This window comes from Rhinoraja longicauda, chromosome 5 (assembly GCF_053455715.1).
Source record: "Rhinoraja longicauda isolate Sanriku21f chromosome 5, sRhiLon1.1, whole genome shotgun sequence".
NCBI lineage: Eukaryota > Metazoa > Chordata > Chondrichthyes > Rajiformes > Arhynchobatidae > Rhinoraja > Rhinoraja longicauda.
The window spans coordinates 16,501,008-16,521,226 of record NC_135957.1 but is presented as its reverse complement, the minus strand read 5'-3'; the positions used below and the strand labels follow the sequence as shown (position 1 = coordinate 16,521,226).

General features: G+C 40.1%; 1 protein-coding gene across 5 annotated transcripts in view; it reads left to right on the top strand.

Annotated features, from left to right (window-relative positions):
* fam135a (family with sequence similarity 135 member A) overlaps positions 1–20,219 on the top strand; it is a 98,661-nt gene that overhangs the window by 40,525 nt on the left and 37,917 nt on the right. For 4 of the 5 annotated variants that reach the window (XM_078398975.1, XM_078398974.1, XM_078398976.1 and 1 more), the window contains exons 6-9: positions 3,895–3,965; positions 7,932–8,105; positions 12,129–12,255; positions 15,520–15,673. In XM_078398975.1, the coding sequence (XP_078255101.1) occupies positions 3,895–3,965; positions 7,932–8,105; positions 12,129–12,255; positions 15,520–15,673 (526 nt within the window). Of the gene's footprint in view, positions 1–3,894; positions 3,966–7,931; positions 8,106–12,128; positions 12,256–15,519; positions 15,674–20,219 lie in introns of those variants that run through there. The other variant, XM_078398977.1, reaches the window with a different exon arrangement.

Below are 20,219 nucleotides of genomic sequence, written 5' to 3'. Positions count from 1 at the left end.
ATTGGTCTAGCACCCTCACCCCCCCCCCCCACTCAATCTCCCTTATCCTCCCTCCTCCCCCCCACTCACCCACTCCATGTCCCCCTACCCCACCCCCACTTCCCCCTCCCCTCGCTCCCCTACCCCACCCCCACTTCCCCCCACCCCTACTCCCCCCTTCCCTGCCCCCCTCCCCTGCCCCCACCCTCCCCCCCATAATCTTGGGTGTGTATGAAATGTCATTCATTCATCCAACAATAATGGGAACACTGTCAATGATAAATTAATTCCGGACTTGGAGAATTAGTTAATTAGTCGTAGAAAGATAGAAAATAGGTGCAGGAGTAAGCCATTCAGCCCTTCGAGCCAGCTCCGCCATTCAATATGATCATGGCTGATCATCCAAAATCAGTACCTTGTTCCTGCTTTTTCCCCATATCCCTTGATTCCGTTAGTCCTAAGAGCTAAATCTAACTCTCTCTTGAAAACATCCAGTGAATTGTCCTCCACTGCCTTCTGTGGCAGAGAATTCCACAGATTCACAGCTCTCTGGGTGAAAAGGATTTTCCTCATCTCAGTCATAAATGGCCTCCAACTTATTCTTAAACTGTGACCCCTGGTTCTGGAATCCCCCAACATCGGGACCATTTTTCCCGCATCTAGCCTGTCCAATCCCTTAAGAATTTTATATGTTTCCGTAAGATCTCCTCTCATCCTTCTAAATTCCAGTGAATACAATCCCAGTTGACACATTCTTTCGTCGTATGTCAGTCCCGCCATCCTGGGAATTATACTGGTGAACCTATGCTGCACTCTCTCAATAGCAATAATGTCCTTCCTCAAATTAGAAGACCAAAACTGCACACAATACTCCAGGTGTTATCTCACCAGGGCCCTATACAACTGCAGTAGGACCTCCTTGCTCCGAGTCTCAAATCCTCTCGCAATAAAGGCCAACATGCCATTAGCTTTCTTCATTGCCTGCTGCATGCTTACTTTCAGTGACTGTCACTGTTAGACGTGTTAGAACCACCTCCCGGCCGCTTATAGCCCCGGCTTCCAAAGCCCCCCGGCTCGCAAGGTGCACCAGTGAGCCCTTCTATACCCACCGCATGGTCCAGTTGACATGGTTGTTGTTGCAGCTCCCATGCAGCAAGTGTTAGAACAGAATAGCCAGGTTTCATTCAATTCTATCCTGATTAAATTCTTGGGTTATTTAATGAAGAAAATGCAAGATAGTGGTGCAGCCAGTAGGGCTACTGCCTCACAGCTCCATCAACCCAGATTTAAGTGTGTGGAGTTTGTGCATTCTCACTGTAACTGCATAGGTTTCCTCCTGCGTGTTCAAGTTTCTTCCATATCCCAAAGAGTTGTGGGTTGCAGATTAATTAGCCAGTGAAAATTGCCGCTCGTGTGTAGATGAGTGGTAGACTCTGAGGAGGCGGCGGGGCAATTGGTGGGAATATGGGGAAAATAAAATCAGATTCATATAGGATTAGTGTAAATGACTGCTTGTGTTTTGGCATAGACTTGGTGGACCAGACAGCCTGTTTCCATGCTCTGTGATTGTAAGGCAGTGAGGATAGTGCAGGAGATATGTGCAGATGGAGAGATGAGGAAAAACTTATTGCACTTAAGATTTTTAATAAATGAAATGCTATATCTAAAAGAATAATCAAACTTTCAGAAGTTAAATAGATATTTAGTTTAGGATGGAGACAACGACGGCAGATTTCAGAATTTTGGAGGAGAGGGAGAAGGTTGTCATGGGTATGGGCCTAAATTGGAAATTTTTCTCTGAGTTAGCATATGCATGCAGACCAAATAGCATCGTGCGTACAGTATGAAAATGTAATTGAGAAACACACTGTTAGGCAGGAGCAATTGAGAGCACTGGTGGAATGTAGAACTGGGTTTTGTTAAAATTTAAAACTTGAACCATTATCTGTGGTTGATGTTATCAATGGAAACCATGTTGGTCAGAAAGGCGCTGGATATGAAGTACAATGAGTGGTGATACAAGGATTAAAATTATAACTTCTCACAGGAAACAATGGGAAAATAAGTGAGAGCTGTTAAGAGAGCTGATGGAAATACCACGTCTACTCATCTTGTTCGTGCAAACTATTTATCTTTTTCTATTTTGATAAAACTTTGAATGCAGTTAATACTCATTTATAACAGATTTCTGTTTCAGCAAACAGATCTTCAGACGCCAATCCCTGGCTCGCAACACCTCCCTGGCCGGTTATAGCTTTGGCTTCCAATGCCATCCCCGGCTCATAAAGTGCACTAGCGAGCCCTTCTATACCCACCGCATGGTCCAGTTGACATGGCTGTTGTTGCAGCTTACACTGTTGCCCCTAGGGACAACGCATTCTTCAGGCCGCCGCTGCCATCAACAGGATATGCTCGGTCACCCTGGGGATCCCTCCCCTCTCACTGTCGCTTTATCCGCTCCCTGCTCCACCACCGCCGCCTCCTCCCGCCGCTCTGTCCACTCGGCCCCTTCACTGCCGCCTTTTTTCCACTGGACCACCTTGGAAGATGTCAGCGACTGCAGCGGAGGAAGCAGTGGAGGTGTGGGTGGGCAGACAGAGCAACAGTAACAGGAAGAAGCGGCAGCTGGTGAGAAGGGAGGGCACCCCACGGCTGTCATTCGCAGCGGCCTGAAGAAAGCTGACAACCAGGATCTACAACTGAGTCGCAATAACAGCTGCGTCAACCAGGCCATGTGGTTGCTGGTGAAGAAGGGCTTGCTGGTGCAAACCAATGGCTTCAGTACCACGTTTTAATGTGAAACAACATAAAGTGTTGAAGTAACTCAGCAGATTGAATCAGTCTGCAGAAGGGTCCTGACATCACCTATCCATGTTCTCCAGAGATACTGCCTGATCCGCTGAGTTACTCCAGCACTTGGTGTCCTTTTGTATATTAACCATCATTTAGAATTCTTAGTTTCAGCTACATACAATGATGATACCTCACTCCATTATAGCAGATGATCGGCAATAATAGACACCATTCCGCCCTAATGGTCCGTTATAACAAGGGTTTACTGTAACTCCCACTTAACTGGGACAGCAAGGCATTGGTGTAAGTGACCATGTTAAATACTGCAGACAACAGTCCCTAACACCTTTCTCACTTACATCCATGATCTTAACAACTTTTCCAAGTGAGACATGGGTTCACTTGCATCTCGTCCAACCTCGTCTATTACATTTGTGGCTCAAGATCAAGAGTGTATCTAGTGGCTAAGGATTGTTTAACTGTCCAATGAATTAGAAGCCAGAGGGAAGATTGCAGTTCCAGAGTTGAAAACAATTAGGGAACAGGGATGGGTGTCTATGATAAAATGAGCTAAAGGATGTGATGAGGGCTAGTACAGAGATTAGCAAAGGAGGGGAGGATTGCAGAAATCATATTGAGAAATTTGGGTGGGATTGAGGTGAGAGCAAGGAATGAGGATTTTGAGGGAGATGTGAAAGAAGTAGAATAAAGAGGAAAAGCCACTGAAAAGGTATTGATTTGACAAGTGCCACACGTAAGTAGAAAGTTGCCACCCATGGGCTAAATTTCTATTAAAGCTGGGATCTCAACAATTCAGTGTATTAAAATTGCAGAAGCCATCAAATCTGATATTTTGAATTATATTTCAAAGCTCTGAGCATGCACGATTGGACTAGTTGAGTGATAAACGTTCATCATATTATGCCACGATTCATGTTTTACTTCTGCCAGTAATCAGTTTAATGTATTGAGGTGATTACATGTTTGGGAAGAGATTTAATAATGGAAAGGCACAATTTACATGAATATTAAATACCGAAGTGCAAAACACGATTGATCATAACTTAAAATACTTAAATGACGAAGTCAAAATAATAGTAATTTATTCAATCTTCTATCTAGATTGAAGAATCCCTGAATGAAATGGATTTCCAATTGTCTTTAGATCTCAATTTTACCGACAAAGATTTTACGTGAGTACTCATGAAAACATTGACTTTTTAATTTTAATTAAACTAGTAAACCTTTTTTGAATGTAATAACATCCTTAAATAGGGAGACCATTAATGTAAGCAAGCCATCAGATGAAGTCTCAACAACGCCCTCTGCACACTCTTTAGTGGAATCACATCTTTCCTTCCCATGGTATGGTGATCAGATCTGCATATACTACTTCAACTTTTGCCGAGCCAAAATTTTCCAATGTTGTACCATTACCTCCGAGCTTTTATATTCTGTGACCCAGCAATCCAGTATACCACCTTCACAATCTTAACAAGTTGTCCTGTCACCTTCAAGGTACTATGCATTAGCACTCAACCCCCTCCACCCCACCCCGTGCCCTACTTTTCATTCTATATGACATCCCCTATTAGACCTCCCAAAATACATCATGTCACATTCATCAGTAAGAGATTCTAAATTCTATCTTCTGTTACACCTAACTTATCAGCAGATCAGTATCAAAATGTCCTTTTCGCCATCAATAACCATAAATTTTCAGGTCATTTGTGATCTTACTAATTATATCACCTACATTCATACTAAAACATTAATATAAGACAAACGATAAAGGTTCCCAGCATTGATCCTGTGATACACCACATGCCACAGTCTTCCAAGCACAAAAGCAACACTCCACTATCACCCTCTATTTCCTAAGTCCTTGTAGATGCTGCCCCCATGAATATATTTTGTTACATCTTCAAAGACACTGATTATTCTGAATCAATGTCCTCCTTTCTAAGTGTAGAATAATCCTATTCTTTACTTTTTCCAATAACTTTTGTCTCACTGATGTAAGTCAATGCTCTTTTTGAATAAAGAGGACCACATTTACTGTCCTCCAGTCAGTCAGTTAAAATTGGTCACAACATTTCCTTCACTCTGACTCTCAACACTAGTGCTCCTCAGAGCTGTGTGTTCAGTCTCCTCCTCTACACCTTGTACATCCATGACTGTGTAGCCAACTCGATCTTTAAGTTTGCTGATGATACCACCATTGTTGGCTGGATAATGATGAGATGGAGTTCAGAAAGATACTGGGAAACTTGTGACATGGTGTCAGAATACTTAAAGTCAGCAAGAGAAAAGATTTGGTTGTTGACTGGAGGAACCAGTGGCTGAACACAACCCTGTCCTCCTCACGGAGCTGCTGTAGAGATGGTTGATAGTTTCAGGTTCCTCAGCATCCATATCGCCAGCAACATAAACTGGTCCCTTGGTGACCAAGAAAACCCATCAGTGTATTATTTTCCTAGCATTCTGAGAAAATTTGCCACATCTATGTTGATTCCCTCCATTTTCTACAGATGCACTAGAAGGTACTCTGACAGGATACATCTCAGCCTGGAATGGCAAGTGCTCTTCTCTTGCCCGCCTGAACCTAGAGAGTGGTGAACACAGCCAACCCATCACAGGTTCATCACTTCCTTCCTTTTCAGATCATCTTCACTGCATTACAAGGCTGGAAGTGTTGTCAAGGATTCCTGCCACCCTGTCCAATCCCGTCTCGCTCTTCTACCTCCTGGGAGAAGATGCAGAAACCTGAAAGCCTGACTCCCAGACTTAAAAACGCTTCTTCCCCACAGACTCCTGAACCACCTCTTTCACACACCCCTCCCAGAGATGCTGCCACTTACTCTTAACTATACCTCATTTGGTTATTTCATTCTTGCACTTTTGTACTTTTTTGGGGAGATGAGAGGTGATATCATTGAAACTTGCAAAATTCTTACAGGGTTCAATAGAGCTAAGCTGTGGTCATATTTCTTCACTCAGTAGGTGGCGATGTCTATCTCAAAAAGACAATGTTCTTCTCTGCTCCTGATGACTTTGAAGGTGGAATCATTAAGCTCGTTCATAGCAGAAATCAATAGAATACTGGATATTTAGCAAATAGAGCAACTTGAGGATAATTCAGGAAAGTGAAGCTGCGGTAGAACTTCATGAAGAATGGCGTTTTGTAGATTTAAAGGGTCAACTGGCCTAGTCCTGCTCTTGTTTCTTATGTTCTGCCAGGTTTGAAAATAACCTGATAGAAGATCCAGTGTTAAGGCATAAAAAGAAAAAAAACTGAGAAAGAATCAACCTAGCCTAATTTTAATGTTATTTATTTGCTTTTGATTAAGTCATAAATTGGCATCATTCTCTGGGAATAACCCGTGGAATGAAGCTTCACATTTATGTGATTATTATTTTTGTATTTTTTACCCAATGAGTTTTTGTATGCTCCTGGGATTTTACTTTCATTTCTGCCAATTATCTTTATTTATGCTGTGTAAGTGCATCAACAAAAGGATAAGATCATCACCCAAATATTGGATATGTTGCCAATCATGCTTTGTCAATTTGAAAATGATACTGTATTCATCTAAACCATTAGATGTGTACGAGTTTACATCAGACATCATTATTTTCCTGGTAATATACACAAGTGTATATGGTTTAAGATTTCCCTTCACTGAAAAGGTCTTTGCATCATTTTCAGAAACTTAGTTATGTTGTATTTTTTTAATAGACATGACTCCTTACCTTCTCATCAGGGTTTTCTTGGCATTAATATATAACTGTTAGCTACCTTGTTATTCTTTATAAGTGAAGTATGTGAACTTGCAGTTTGTTTCCCTACACTCTTTGCCCTACCTGATCCTCCGTAGATACCACAGATTTCAGGTGGCTTTTTATTTATTCTATTTATCAAGGCATTGAATATAAAAGTCAGGAAGTCATGTTGCGGCTTCATAAAACTTTGGTTATACCACCTTAGGAGCATTGTGTGCAGTTCTGATCGCCCTATTTCAGTAAGGATGTGGAGGCTTTGGGGAGGGTGCAAAGGTGATTCATCAAAAATACTGCCTGGATTAGAGGGTATTACAGGTGTCTCTAAAGGACCATGGATTGCTAGAAACTTAAATAAAGAATTAGCAATAAACAAATAAGTAAACTATTAACTCTTTCAGGATGGAGGCACATTTCCCGAAAGACCTGTGATTAAAGTTGTCTCGATTAAAGTAGGTGTTGGACCATCGGTTGCTGGAAAACCGGTTGTGGACCTGCAGCGAGAAAAGAGAAGTTGAACACATTTGTATAGTTTTCTCTGGAGTATTGGAGGCTGAGGGGCGACCTGATAGAAGTTTATAAAATTACGAGAGACAATTAGAATTTTTTCTCCAATGTGAAAATGTCAGACAAAAGGGCATAACTTTAAGGTGAGAAGGGGAAAGTTTAAAGGAGATGTACAGAGCAGGGTTTTTTAACCACTGAAAGTGGTTGGTGCCTAGAATGTGCTGGTGGAAACAGATTTGATGGTGGCTTCTAAGAGACTTTTAGATAAGCACATCAATAGTCAGGGAATAGAGGGATGTGAGTCATGTGCATGCAGAAGGGATTAGTTTCATTTGGCATAGACATCGTGGGCCTAGAGGCTTGGTCCTGTGCTGTAATGTTCAATATTCTATACACTTATCTGAATCAGATTAGTGAATAAATAAAACATTTGTCATCCCATGTTTTCCTTACCAGTCAGTTTTTCAAATTAATTTACTTTAATTAACAATCTGTCAAATTCTAGCAAAGGATGCTGCCTTACCTCTAATTGCTGACCTTTTTACTCTCTAAAAGTAAATGATGTTCGGTGTGTGACCAAGAAGGTATTTTCTGTGATCCTATACAGTTGAATTTCGTATAGATAAGAAAATAAACTCGAGATGTTCGCCCTTAAAGCAAGATGAAATGAGTTTCTGAATACATTTAATTCCTCATAAACTCATGGCAGATGTATTTTGTGTAGGAAGCAACTCTTCACCACCTACCTCACCCACCAGCCCAACCCGCAGAGCATAAAGCCAACTTTTGTATTGTGTTTCTACAGATGTTTCATTATCTCAAATACCATCCAGATCTTTTGAAACACCTAATTTAAAATTTTTGTTTTGCAGATTTGATGACCTAAATTCCCTCCAACTAATTAGTAGTCGAACATTGAAGCTCCACTTCAATTTACATCGAGGACTTCATCACCATGTCAATGTTATGTTTGATTATTTCCACCTCTCTGTTGTATCGATTACTATACATGCCTCCTTGGTTGCACTTCACCAGCCTCTAATAAGGTGAGACTTCATAAATTGTTAATGATGGAGAAATATACACCAAAATGAAATTGTATGAACTCTTTCTCATAGTGCTTAAGCAGTTCTTGATGGCTCTGTCTGCTTTTTGATAGACTCAGAAACAATGGACATTCAAGTATTTGTTATACGTCAAAATGCCTACCAAAGTAATGTACTATGTAAGACTTCATTAAATGCGTTTTTTTTCTTTTGTATAGATAAACAAAGGGATAAATTTGTAAATGTTTTGAAGTTATTTTTAGGGATGAGGATGGCACTGACAAGACTGGCAATTTAATACCCATCCATTATTGCCCTTGAGAAAGTGACGGTGTGCAACCTTCTTGAACTGCTGCAATCCTTGTGAAGGTCCATGATGTGTTAGAGTTACATAATTCGACCTAAACAACAATAGGAGGCAATGTATTTCCAAACCATTTGGAACACGTTAGAGGCAGGAAACATGTTCCCAATGTTGGGGGAGTCCAGAACCAGGGGCCACAGTTTAAGAATAAGGGGTAGGCCATTTAGAACAGAGATGAGGAAAAACTTTTTCAGTCAGAGAGTTGTGAATCTGTGGAATTCTCTGCCTCAGAGGGCAGTGGAGGCCAATTCTCTGAATACATTCAAGAGAGAGCTAGATAGAGCTCTTAAGGATAGCGGAGTCAGGGGGTATGGGGAGAAAGCAGGAACGGGGTACTGATTGAGAATGATCAGCCATGATCACATTGAATGGCGGTGCTGGCTCGAAGGGCCGAATGGCCTACTCCTGCACCTATTGTCTATTGTCATTGAAACATTGCGGTGACACAGCTAGTAGAGCTGTTTCTCACAGCTCCAGCCACCTGAGTTAATCCTGATTTCTGGTGCTGTCTCTGAAATTTACACATTCTCCCTGTGACCTTGTGTATTTCTCCAACGTGCTCTTTTACTTCCCACATCCCAAAGACATGCCGATTGGTAAATTAATTAACTTTTGTAAGTTGCCCCTCGTGTGTACATGAGTGGGAGAATCCAGGAGAAGATGATGGATATGTCAATAAGAATTTTAAAAGATTAACGTAGGATTAGTATAAATGGATGCTTGTTAGTTAATGCATGCTTGATGGGTTATAGGGCCGATTTCTAAGCTGAATGTCTCTATGACAAATATATTAGAACAGGCCCTTCAACCCAACTCGTCCATGCTGGTCAAGATGCCCCATCTAAGCATTTGCCCACATTTACATAGAACATTACAGCACAGGAACAGGCCCTTCAGTGCACAATGGTTTTGCTTAACATGATGCCTAGTTAAACTGTTCTCATCTGCCTGTACATAATCCATATCCCTCTATTCTCTGTATTTCCATGTGCCTTTCTAAAAGGCTCTTAGTCGCCAGTATCGTATCTACCTCCACCACCACCCCTGACCTTGCATTCCAGGCCCCCAATACTCTCTGTAAAACATACTTGCCTCACACATCTCCATTCATCTTTCCCCCTCTCAGTGTGTAGCAATGCCCTCTAGTGTTAGACATTTCCACCCTGTGAAAAAAGTTCTGACTGTCCACCCTTTCTATGTCTGTCATAATTTTATATACTTATGTGAAGTCTTCCCTCAACCTCCGACATTCCAGGGAAAACAATCTAAGTCTATCCGACCTCTCTCTGTGACTGACACCCTCTAATCCAGGCAACATTCTGGTAAACCTCTTCTGCACCCTCTGCAAAACCTCCACATTTTTCCTGTAATGGGACGACCAGAACTGCAAGCAGTACTCTAAATGCAGCCTTACCAAAGTCCTACAGAGCTACATCATGACTTCCTGACTCTGAGATTCAATGCCCTAGCAATGCTGGCAAGCATACCATACTCCTTCTTTACCACCCTTGTGCTACCACCTTCAGTAAGCTATGAAATTTGACTCCAAGATCCATCTGCACATCCATGCTGCTAAGGGTCTTGCCATTAACTGTATACTTTCCCCTTACATTTAACCACCCAAAGTCCAACACCTCATTTACTTGGGTTAAACTCCATCTGTCATTTCCCCAACTGTGTCTGCAACTGATCTATATCTCGCTGCATCTTCTGACAGCCTTCCTCACTGTCTGCAACGCCCCCAATTTTGGTGTCATCAGTAAACTTACTTAGCAACCCATCTACATTTACACCTAGGCTGTTTCCTATTGTGTACCTTTCCTATTGTGCACCCGTCAAAATGTATTTTAAATGTTATTGTACCTGCCTTAACTACTTCCTCCGGCAGTTCGATCCATTTACCAGCCACCCCCATGTGGAAAAAGTTGCCTCTCAAGTTTCTATTAATTCTTTCCCCTGTCACCTTAAATCTAGGCCCTCTAATTGGCCTACCCATGGAAAAAGATTGTGCATCCATCCTATCTTATCTGGGGATGGGGAAAGGGAAAGAAGGGGGATTGGGGGAGTGTTGCTATTCTTTACTTGCTCTGTCATGAATGGCTCTAATCCATGCAATTTGCTTGACTATCGGAGCTGTTTGAAATGGCAAATAAATATTTCTTTCAGTTGTTAATATAGATGTTCAATGGTCCTTTATTGTCACGTGTACCGAGGTACAGTGAAATTTGATTTGCCATAGTTATACATTAAAAAGATACAAAGGTACATAAAAATTAAACATAGGCTTAAACAGTCACCACAGCGGCATGTGAGAATCCCCAGGGCACATAGCATAAGTCGAGACCCACAGCCATCAGTTCAATGTCCAGGCCACCACACCCTCCTTCACCGTGATGTGACAAGAGTTGTTGCGACCGCTGTCACTCTGTCTCTGCAGTCCCTGTCTGCCCGAATAGTCAGAAACCCGTCCACACTCGCACTAGACTCCGGGATGTCTTCATGGAGCGATGTCCCTGCAAACACTGAGATCACTGCATGCACAGCACTCTCTCCAAGTCCTCACCCGTGCAGGCAACACGTCCATCTTGTTTTTCGGCGACTTCAATTCCCCACTGTGATGGAAGGCAAATAACTCGTACCTTGCCTCCTTTTCTCCCGTGGTCAGGGTAATCGAAACATCCGCAGTCGGGGCGATTGAAGCTCCTGCAGTCGGGGCGATCGAAGCTCCTGCAGTCGGGGCAATCGAAGCTCCCGCAGTCGGGGCGATCGAAGCTCCCGCAGTCGGCGATCGAAGCCCCCACATCGGGGCGATCGAGGCTCCTGCGTTCAGGGCAGTCGAAGCTCCTGCAGTTGGAGCTCCCGAAGTCGATTCCTAACAAAGGGATCCCTAACAGCTCCACGATGGTAAGGCCGCAGTGCAGACGAAGATACGATACGGAAAAAGTTGCATCACCATTGAGGAAAGAGATAAAAAAGTTTCCTCCAACCCTCCCCCCATCCCCACATAAAACAAAAACTAACGATACACTAAAAACATACAAGTAAAAACAGACTAAAAACAACAAAAGAAGAAAGGAACGAGACAGGGTGTTGGCGAGGCTGCCATGTATCGCGCCACCTGGTGGTCTTGTTCATGTGTTGTCTGCATATTTACTATTGCATGATTCCTGTCGATAAAATAGTTGTATGATCTCCCATCAGATTTTTTATTTTACAATAAGGCGCGCCATTTTTCTTTGGGGCCTAGATTTAAATTTCTGTTACGCAATCGCAATTTGTATTTGTTTTACTTTGAAAGTTTCAAAGATCATTGTTCACTTTAGTTTATTCAGTTTTATTTGGGAAATGTAATCAAATCAGGCATAATTTAACACTAATATCATGAACCTGTGACTGCAATGAAATCTGGTGTGAAAAAATAAAATGTCATATGCATAAACTAGAGATTGTGTCAGAGTGTAGTGGACAGAAACGGGTCTTGCAATACATCTAGTTTGCATTATAGCTGTTCTGGGAATGCTCAATGCTAACATTGGTTCTGATGTCTATTTTTCAGTAATGACGTTTCTTTCATCTTTTGGTTGTGTGAATTAGAGCCTTTGGCTTTCGCATGCTTTCTCAATAATTTGAACTGACACTCTATTTTGTTTCCTATTTAGCTTTCCTCGTCCATTGAAGAATACTTGGTTAAACAGGAATGCCCCAGCACAAAGCAAAGATTATGCTATTCCATCGCTTGAGACTGTGGTTTTTGGCAGTAACTATACAAAACAACTGTTAGCCGATGTAAGCAAATATAATCATGTTAGTGTATGGCTATGCTATGATAATGGTTGAACGGAGTTATTGGAAATCTAAAAAGTTGACAATCTTGCTGAGCAATCAGGATGAATTCCCTGGAGTAAAATTTTTAGTGGAATCAGCCTTGAAAGGGATTATTATACCATATTGGTATATTGGTATAATAGACATGTGCTGACAACCCTAGTGTACAGAGAACCAGGTACACACACCTGTTCTTCACATTAATGCAGGCTAATTGCTGGTTAAGGGCTGTAGTCCACTGGTGCCCTTGCAATAATGAAGCAGTAAAAGTAATCTCATTGTCACATGGCTGTTTAAAGAGAATTACTGAGACAAAGTACGGAGGCTTCCAGTGGTTATGGGTGTTTGACAGACTGGGGCATTCAGTACAGCTACTGAATGGTGAGATATGGCACGGGTTGATGTTTTCGGGTCGGGACCCATCAGATTATAGAACATAGAACAGTACACCACAAGAACAGGCCGTTCGGCCCACAATGTCTGAGCTGAACATGATGCCAAGAACAATTCTTATCTGCCTGCTCATAATCCATATTCCTCCATCCACTGCATACCAAAAGTCCCTTAAAAGCCGCTGTTGTATTTGCTACAACCACTATCCCCAACAGCAAGTTCCAGGCATTCACCACCCTCTGTGAAAAAAAGAAAACTTGCCTGCATATCTCCTTTAAACTTTGACCCTATCACTTTTAAGCTACGCACTGTCGTATTTGATTCTTCCATCCTGGGAAAAAGATTCTGACTGTCTTCCCAATGTATGCCTCTCATAACTTACATCAAGTTTGCATGCAACCTCCGGTGTTTCAAAGAAAACAGTCCAAATATGTCAAACCTCTCCCTGTAACTAATACCCCCTTATCCAGGCATCATTCTGGTAAACCACCTCTGCACCCTTTCCAAATCCTCCACATTCTTCCTGTAATGTGGCAACCATAATGCATGCAGTACTCCAAATGGAGCCTAACCGAAGTCCAAAACAGCTGCATTGCTTTTTCCCATTCTCTCATCACTTCCTCTCCCCTATCTTGATCTATCTGCCTATCATCCCCTTCCTATTTGATTCCACCTATGACCTACCAACCTCTGTCTCACGCCTCCCCCACCTGGCTCCATTTGGCCATTCTCCTCATCTGGTTCCAATTACCCAGTCCTCGCTTATACGTTTATGCACGGGCAATCTTTCCTCTTTCATCGCGGTCCTGATGCAGGATCTCGACCCAAAACATTAACTTAAACCTTTTGCATCCATAAGTACTGCTTCCCTCGCTGAGTTTTTCCAATGTCCTGATTTTACACTCTTTTTTACACTCTCTTTTTCCTTCAAAATAATTATTCAACCTGGTGGAATACAGGTCAGGTTTATGCTACTGATTCTCATAATTTATTCTTGTTAGCTTTGATATCCTTTTGATTCTGTGCTGACCTTGTCCAAATATAAATTTATTTTCTGGAGTTTGGTGCACAAAAATTTAATATAGTATGCATATTGTTCTGCCCAAAGTTGCATTCAATTGAAAGATAATTTTCTCAGTTTTGAATTACAATCACATTGTAATAACAGATAACGTTCGATGAACCTTCTTGATTACTTGTATTTGTGTATTAGCCTTTTAATGATTTTTGTACTTAAGCACCTGAATCATTTTGCTTCTCCACAAATTCTTGGCTTTTCTGACAGAATTATTTGAGTAATTAATGTAACTCTAAGAAAAAGGAATAGAAATGTCAATCAAAACAGAGCTCTAGGATTATTCAGAGTGGAAGGTGTGATACAAGATATTTGTCGATGCCATTTAAAACTAAAGGGACCTTCAATCCTAAGTTAGACACAAAAAGCTGGAGTAACTCAGCGGGACAGGCAGCATCTGGAGAGAAGGAATGGGTGACGTTTCAGGTCGAGACCCTTCTTCCGACGCTGTTAACCTCCATTATTCCTGCACTGATAATGAAACCCACCAAGCAAGAGCAACTGAAATGTCATTTTCCTTCAGCAAATGATTTCCCTCTGGCATGGTAGACAAAAATGTATCCTTGCCATGTATTAAGCTTCTGCCCAGTGTGAGATATACCCTCTCGTTCTCACTTTCCAAGCCACTAGCCGTTATCCAATGATATATGCTGCCATCTCCAACAGATTCAACCAAACACATCTTCCCCATATCTAATGAGTTTCTGAAATAAAACATCCAGTTTTTTGGAACCTCAGATTTATTCTTTTACCACATCCTTCATGGAATTTTACTGGGCAAAATCTGTTTTTTCTCTACCTTCTACAACATTGATAAAGATCTCAAAACCAGTCATACAAAAAAATACAGGTTCTTCATTTGTGCTGAGAGATGTTTTCTGCATGGTTAAGCAACTATACTGAAAGCCTCTGACCCTATTCATAAGTGCGTTACAGAGCTCCCTCTTGATCCTAGTTCTGAACATTAATGTAACTGCTCAAATGACCAATGAAGAATCTAACTAATTTATTAATCTTGAGTTATTTTTCATGGAGTTCAGAGGTACATGTGGTTCACTTTAACCAGGAATATTCAAAATTATATTTTGTAATAGAACACAGTATGTAGAACAGTACAGCTCTTCGGCCCACAATGTGTATGAAAAATATTCTCGCAAACATTCTCTGATTCCAAGCATAAATTCCCTTACCCTTGAGCGATCCTACCTTCTCGCTGGTCCCCCTTTTGTTTTTAATGTAAATATGAAAAACGTAAGATTTTCTTTAATCCGACCTGCCATTGACATTCCATGTTCCCTGATGGCCCTTCTAATTCCCTGTTTGAGTTCTTTCCACCTTGCTTTATATTCTTCAAAGGCCTTGTCTGATTTCATCTTAAACATACTTTTTCTTTTTGACCAAATTTAGAAACACTGGTCATCCAAGGTCCCTTACCCATGACATCCTTAACCCTCCTCCATAGTGGAACATGTTGGTCCTCTACTCTGATCAATACTCTGGTCTCTAAACAACTTCCAATGTCTGAAGTGGACTTGTCCAACAACATCTGGTTCCAATTTATGTTCCCAATTTACTTTCTAATAACATCTCATCTGCCTGTAGATGATCCATATCCCTCTATTCCCTGCACTTCCATGTGCTTATCTAAAAGCCTCCTAAACGCCACTATCGTATCTGCCTCCACCACCACCCTTGACAATGCCCCCACTACTCTCTGTGTAAAAAAACTTACGGCGCACTTCTCCATTCATTTCCAGGGAAGCAACTTTATGGTACCTGAAACCTGCATGCAACACGCCTACAATTTCCATTATAATCTCTGTTCAAGCTTACTACTGGCTTATAAGGGCCTCTTCAACTACTTTGTTATGGTCACTAAAGAATTGCCTTCATCTCGCAGGATGGAACTAGGTAAGCAGGTTTACTTAAATGGAAATTATTATTTTTGAATTATGAATTTCACCAAAATGCTGAGCCAGATAAATATTTCTACAACATCAGTTAATTGAAAATGAGAGAATTGCAGATGCTGGAAAACTGAAATAAAAACAAAATGCTGGAATTACTCAGCAGGTTAGGCAGCATCTATGGAGAGAGAAACAGTTGCTTGTCGAAGGAATGTTAACTCCATTATAGAGTCATGGAGTATTACAGCACGGAAGGAGGCATTTTGATCTGAATCGTCCATACTGTCCGAGATGCCCCATCTAAACTAGTCCTATTTGCGGGCATTTGCCCCATATTCCTCTAAACCTTTCCTATCCATGTATCTTTTAAATGTTGTTAATGTACCTACCTCAACAACTTCATCTGACAGCTCATTACACGTACCCATCACCTCTGCTTGAAACTTTTGCCCCTCGGATTCCTAGTAAATCTTACCACTCTCACCTTACACTTTTGGCCTGTAGTTCTTGATTCACCTACCCTGGGAAAAGACTCTGTGCATTCACCATATTTATTCCCTCATGATTTTATACACCTCTATAAGATCGCGTCTTGGCCTGCTGCACTCTAAGGAATAAAGTCCAAACAAACTCATTCTCTCCCTATACCTCAGGACCTCGAGTCCTGGAACATCTTCATAAATCTTTGCTGCACTCTTTTCAGCCTAAAGTTATCTTCCCCGTAGCTGCATGACCAAAACTAACACAATACTCCAGGTGCAGCCTCACCAACATCTTGTACAACTGTAACTTAATGTACCAACCTCTATACTCAAATTCCTTAATGATGAACGCCGGCGTGCCAAAAGCTGCCTTCACCACCCCAACGAGCTACGATGCCACTTTCAGGGAACTTGTACTACTAGATGCCACTGCTCTACACTCTTCTCAGAACCTTATTGTTCACGACAAAGGTCATCTCGTTGTTTGACTTTCCAAAATGAAACACCTCTCACTTATCTAAATTAAAACACATTGGCTACGTCTCGGCCCACTTGCCCAGGTGATAAAGATCCTGCTGTAATTCTTGATAACCATCTTCACCACCGATTTTTATTATCATCTGCAAAATTACTAATTATGCATTCTCACCCAAACCATTGATGTTAATGTCAAGCAGCTATTGGTTCAACAAAAATTTCTGGCTGTTGGTGAAATTCATTGACTTATATAATTTATGTAATTACTTTGATTTTGTATCCAATAAAAAAGTTATATTTTCTCTGGTTTCTGTTCTCCATCAAGGAAGTGCTTTGTCCTGAATTTTAAATCCCTTTCATCTCTTTCATATTTTGGAGAATCAGAATGATGCTTACATTAAAATAAATCTTTTTAAAATATTTTCTTTAGATTTGTTTAATTCTCTAAACAATGCTTGCTTTTTTACTTTAACCTGTCAAATATTTCAGAGTTCAATACAAAACAGTTTTCTGGTTGCTACATTGCCTCAAACTCCTTTAAATTCCAAGAATAAAATACTGTTGTCTGTCACTTCATGGACTGTAATACATTTGCTTTTTAAATTTTATTTGACTTTAAAATACATTATTTCTCCCAGAGTCAAATATGAATTGCTTTTAATTGTTACCGGACTGGGACTACCTGCTCATTTTACATGGGACTGTTAACAGTTCCTGGAGGTTAAGCCATCTATCAATGCAGAATTTAAATCTGGGCACAAAAAACAAAAAGAGGATAATACATTTCTTTGCCTAAAGATATTTCCTAGAAAAGTCTTCATTGTTTCCTTTTGTGGCACAATTTTGACATTAACTAAAGTACTTTAAATTCTCAGGAGGTCATGTAGCATCTGTGGAGAAAGGAAGAATTGCCATTTCAGATCATAGCCTTTTATCATTTGTGGGCCTTCAACCTGAAATTCCAATTCCCTCGCTGCAGGTGCTGTTTGACATACTGTATATGCCCAACATTTTTTTCCAAATGTCCAGTTTCTGCTGTTCTTTACTTTTTGCTTGATATTTTACTATTGTAAACAGTGACTATTTTATTAAACTGTTATTGAAGTTAAAAAGAATCCAAACAGATTGACAAGAAAAGATTATGTGAGCAGATCTCACTTAATTCTCAATCTTCAGTTCTACACCATGAGGCCAAGTTCCTCGGGTACCAAAAAATGTAATAGGTGTAACTCAACGAGAAATGGTGGTGTTCATCTTTGTTGCCTATTTTTACTTAAAAATAAGAATTGGTGCAGATGTACATTCTATATTTATCTTAAAAAGTCACCATTGAATAACACCGATGAAGTCCCAGACTACTTTCCTCTCCTGTGGTAATTTCTGAGAAAGAACATGAAGGCTGCAGATGCTAGTAATCTAAAATATTTAAAAATGCTAGAAACACTAACAGTTTAGGCATCTTCAGTGAAAAGAGAAACAGTTAACTTTTTCATTGTGAGATCCTTCGTCAGATCTGGAAACGTGAAAAAAACAATTTAGTATTCATTAGCAGAAGGATGAGTAGAGCAAAGATAACATCTCTGATAGGGTGAAATGTTGAGCTCATTGTGTGCAAAAATAACTAATTGTTGGAAGTTTAAGCTCTAGTGCATCAAGAAACCATCAAGTTCAATTCATGAGGCAGTTAACCAAAATTTGTTTCTTGCTTTGGCACAATGTTTAATACTAATATTTAAATTGTGTTTAATCAGTGTATTGAATTGTGTTAATATTTTTACGGAACCAGGTCCTTTGGCCAACAAGACCATGCCAATTTCTGGTTTCAAAATTGAAATTAATTGGATAGTTAAATAGTAGTAAACATATGGAATTAATTTTGGAATGTTATTGGAAAACGCTAACGGAGGGAGGCTCCCTGCTGAATGGCCTCCACCTTTATTGTAAAATCCTAGTGTTATATAAAGATTTTGGTGTTCAGAATTACTGGGAAATTAATTATATTTTTGAGTATTTGACCAAAAAGATAATATTTATTAGTAAATAATATTAAGTAAATAACATTTTTTGGCTAAACAATCATCTAGGAAAAATTTCAATAGCTATAAATGGGTTAAATTCATTGACAAAGTTGTGCCACTAAGTAACCAAGATCATATCATGTTTTCTTCCCCATTAAAAAGTGACCATTCAATTAATTCTAAGTAATTCTTCTAGATACAGTTGATAAGCATGTCACCACATGGCAAAAAAGAGCAGAGCATCCTACTCCAAATGGAGCAAACTTTGGACTTTCTCAATTCTTTTTAATGTTTATTTCAGAAAATGTTTTGTATTAAATGGACTTTCCTCTATATTTGTCCTTGTTGCAAATTCTGTGAATAGCTGCTGAGCAATAATATAACTAACCTCTTAAGCATTTGGTACCGCCTCTGAGCACAAGAAACAAACTTCTTTTAACACCAACACTGGGCACCAAGAATTTTTCAGTTATTAATGCCTGTGTTTCCAAAGGGAGAATAACTTTGTATTAACCATATTTCTTTAAAATCATAATGATTATGTATTACAGCATGTGAATTGGTTTCAAAATAGCATCACAATTTAAGAGAATGTCAAATAAAACTTGCAGCAAGATAATGCCATTCAACCGGCAACTTGCCTCCAACTTCCACCATACCCAGATACTTGTAGTATTCTTTACTGAGAACCATGTGCTGTTGGAGAAAAGAGAGTTTTTAGAAAACAGCCATTATGCCACTTGCTCATAACATTTCTTAAGATACAAAATAATTTTGTATTTCCTAACTATTTATTGCGATGCCTATAGTTAAATTAATGCATTCCTGTATTCTAGATAACTGGTACTCAATAATGAGCGATTGTAAGTTGTGAAATTTTTTCATGAGATAAAAGTTGCAATAGCAAGCAAGGCCTTGCACAGAAATATCTCAAGCAATCTTAGCCTGTTTGAAGTGAAAGGAAGAAAGAATTGAAAAAATGCATTTCAAAACCATTTTTGTGAACTCAGTATATCACCTAATACTTCACTGCCAATTAGTTTTTTCCTTCGAGCAACTATCCATTGTTATTTAGACAGATGTGGCAACTCGCTTAAATCAGTTATTTCCATGAAATGCAGTAAGGTGCTGATTGATTTATTTTGGAGATTGCTTAATTTCTTCTAAGTTTTTTGCAGAATTTTTTATGCTTAGCTTCGAATTTTATATGACCACTGGGTTTGAGCTTCTGAACCCAGTCAAAAAAACATGCAAAATAGAAGCAGGAGAAGGCCATTTGTCCCCTCATGTTCCACTTGCCTCTTGCACCTATTCCATATCTGTTAATTTCCTGAATATGCAAAGGAACAGAACATCTTAAAGCTTCTTCAGTCAGGAATTCCCTCTGGGTGAAAACATTTCTTCTCATCTCTGCCATCTACTCTTTCAAGCCTATTAAGGAATATGAACATTGCAACAAGGTCATTTTTCATTCTTATTAACTTGGGAGTATTGGCCCACTTCACTGTCTCCTTAATAAATGAACCTTCTAACCCAAGATTCAGTCTTGTGAAGAGCATCACTGTCAGGACAA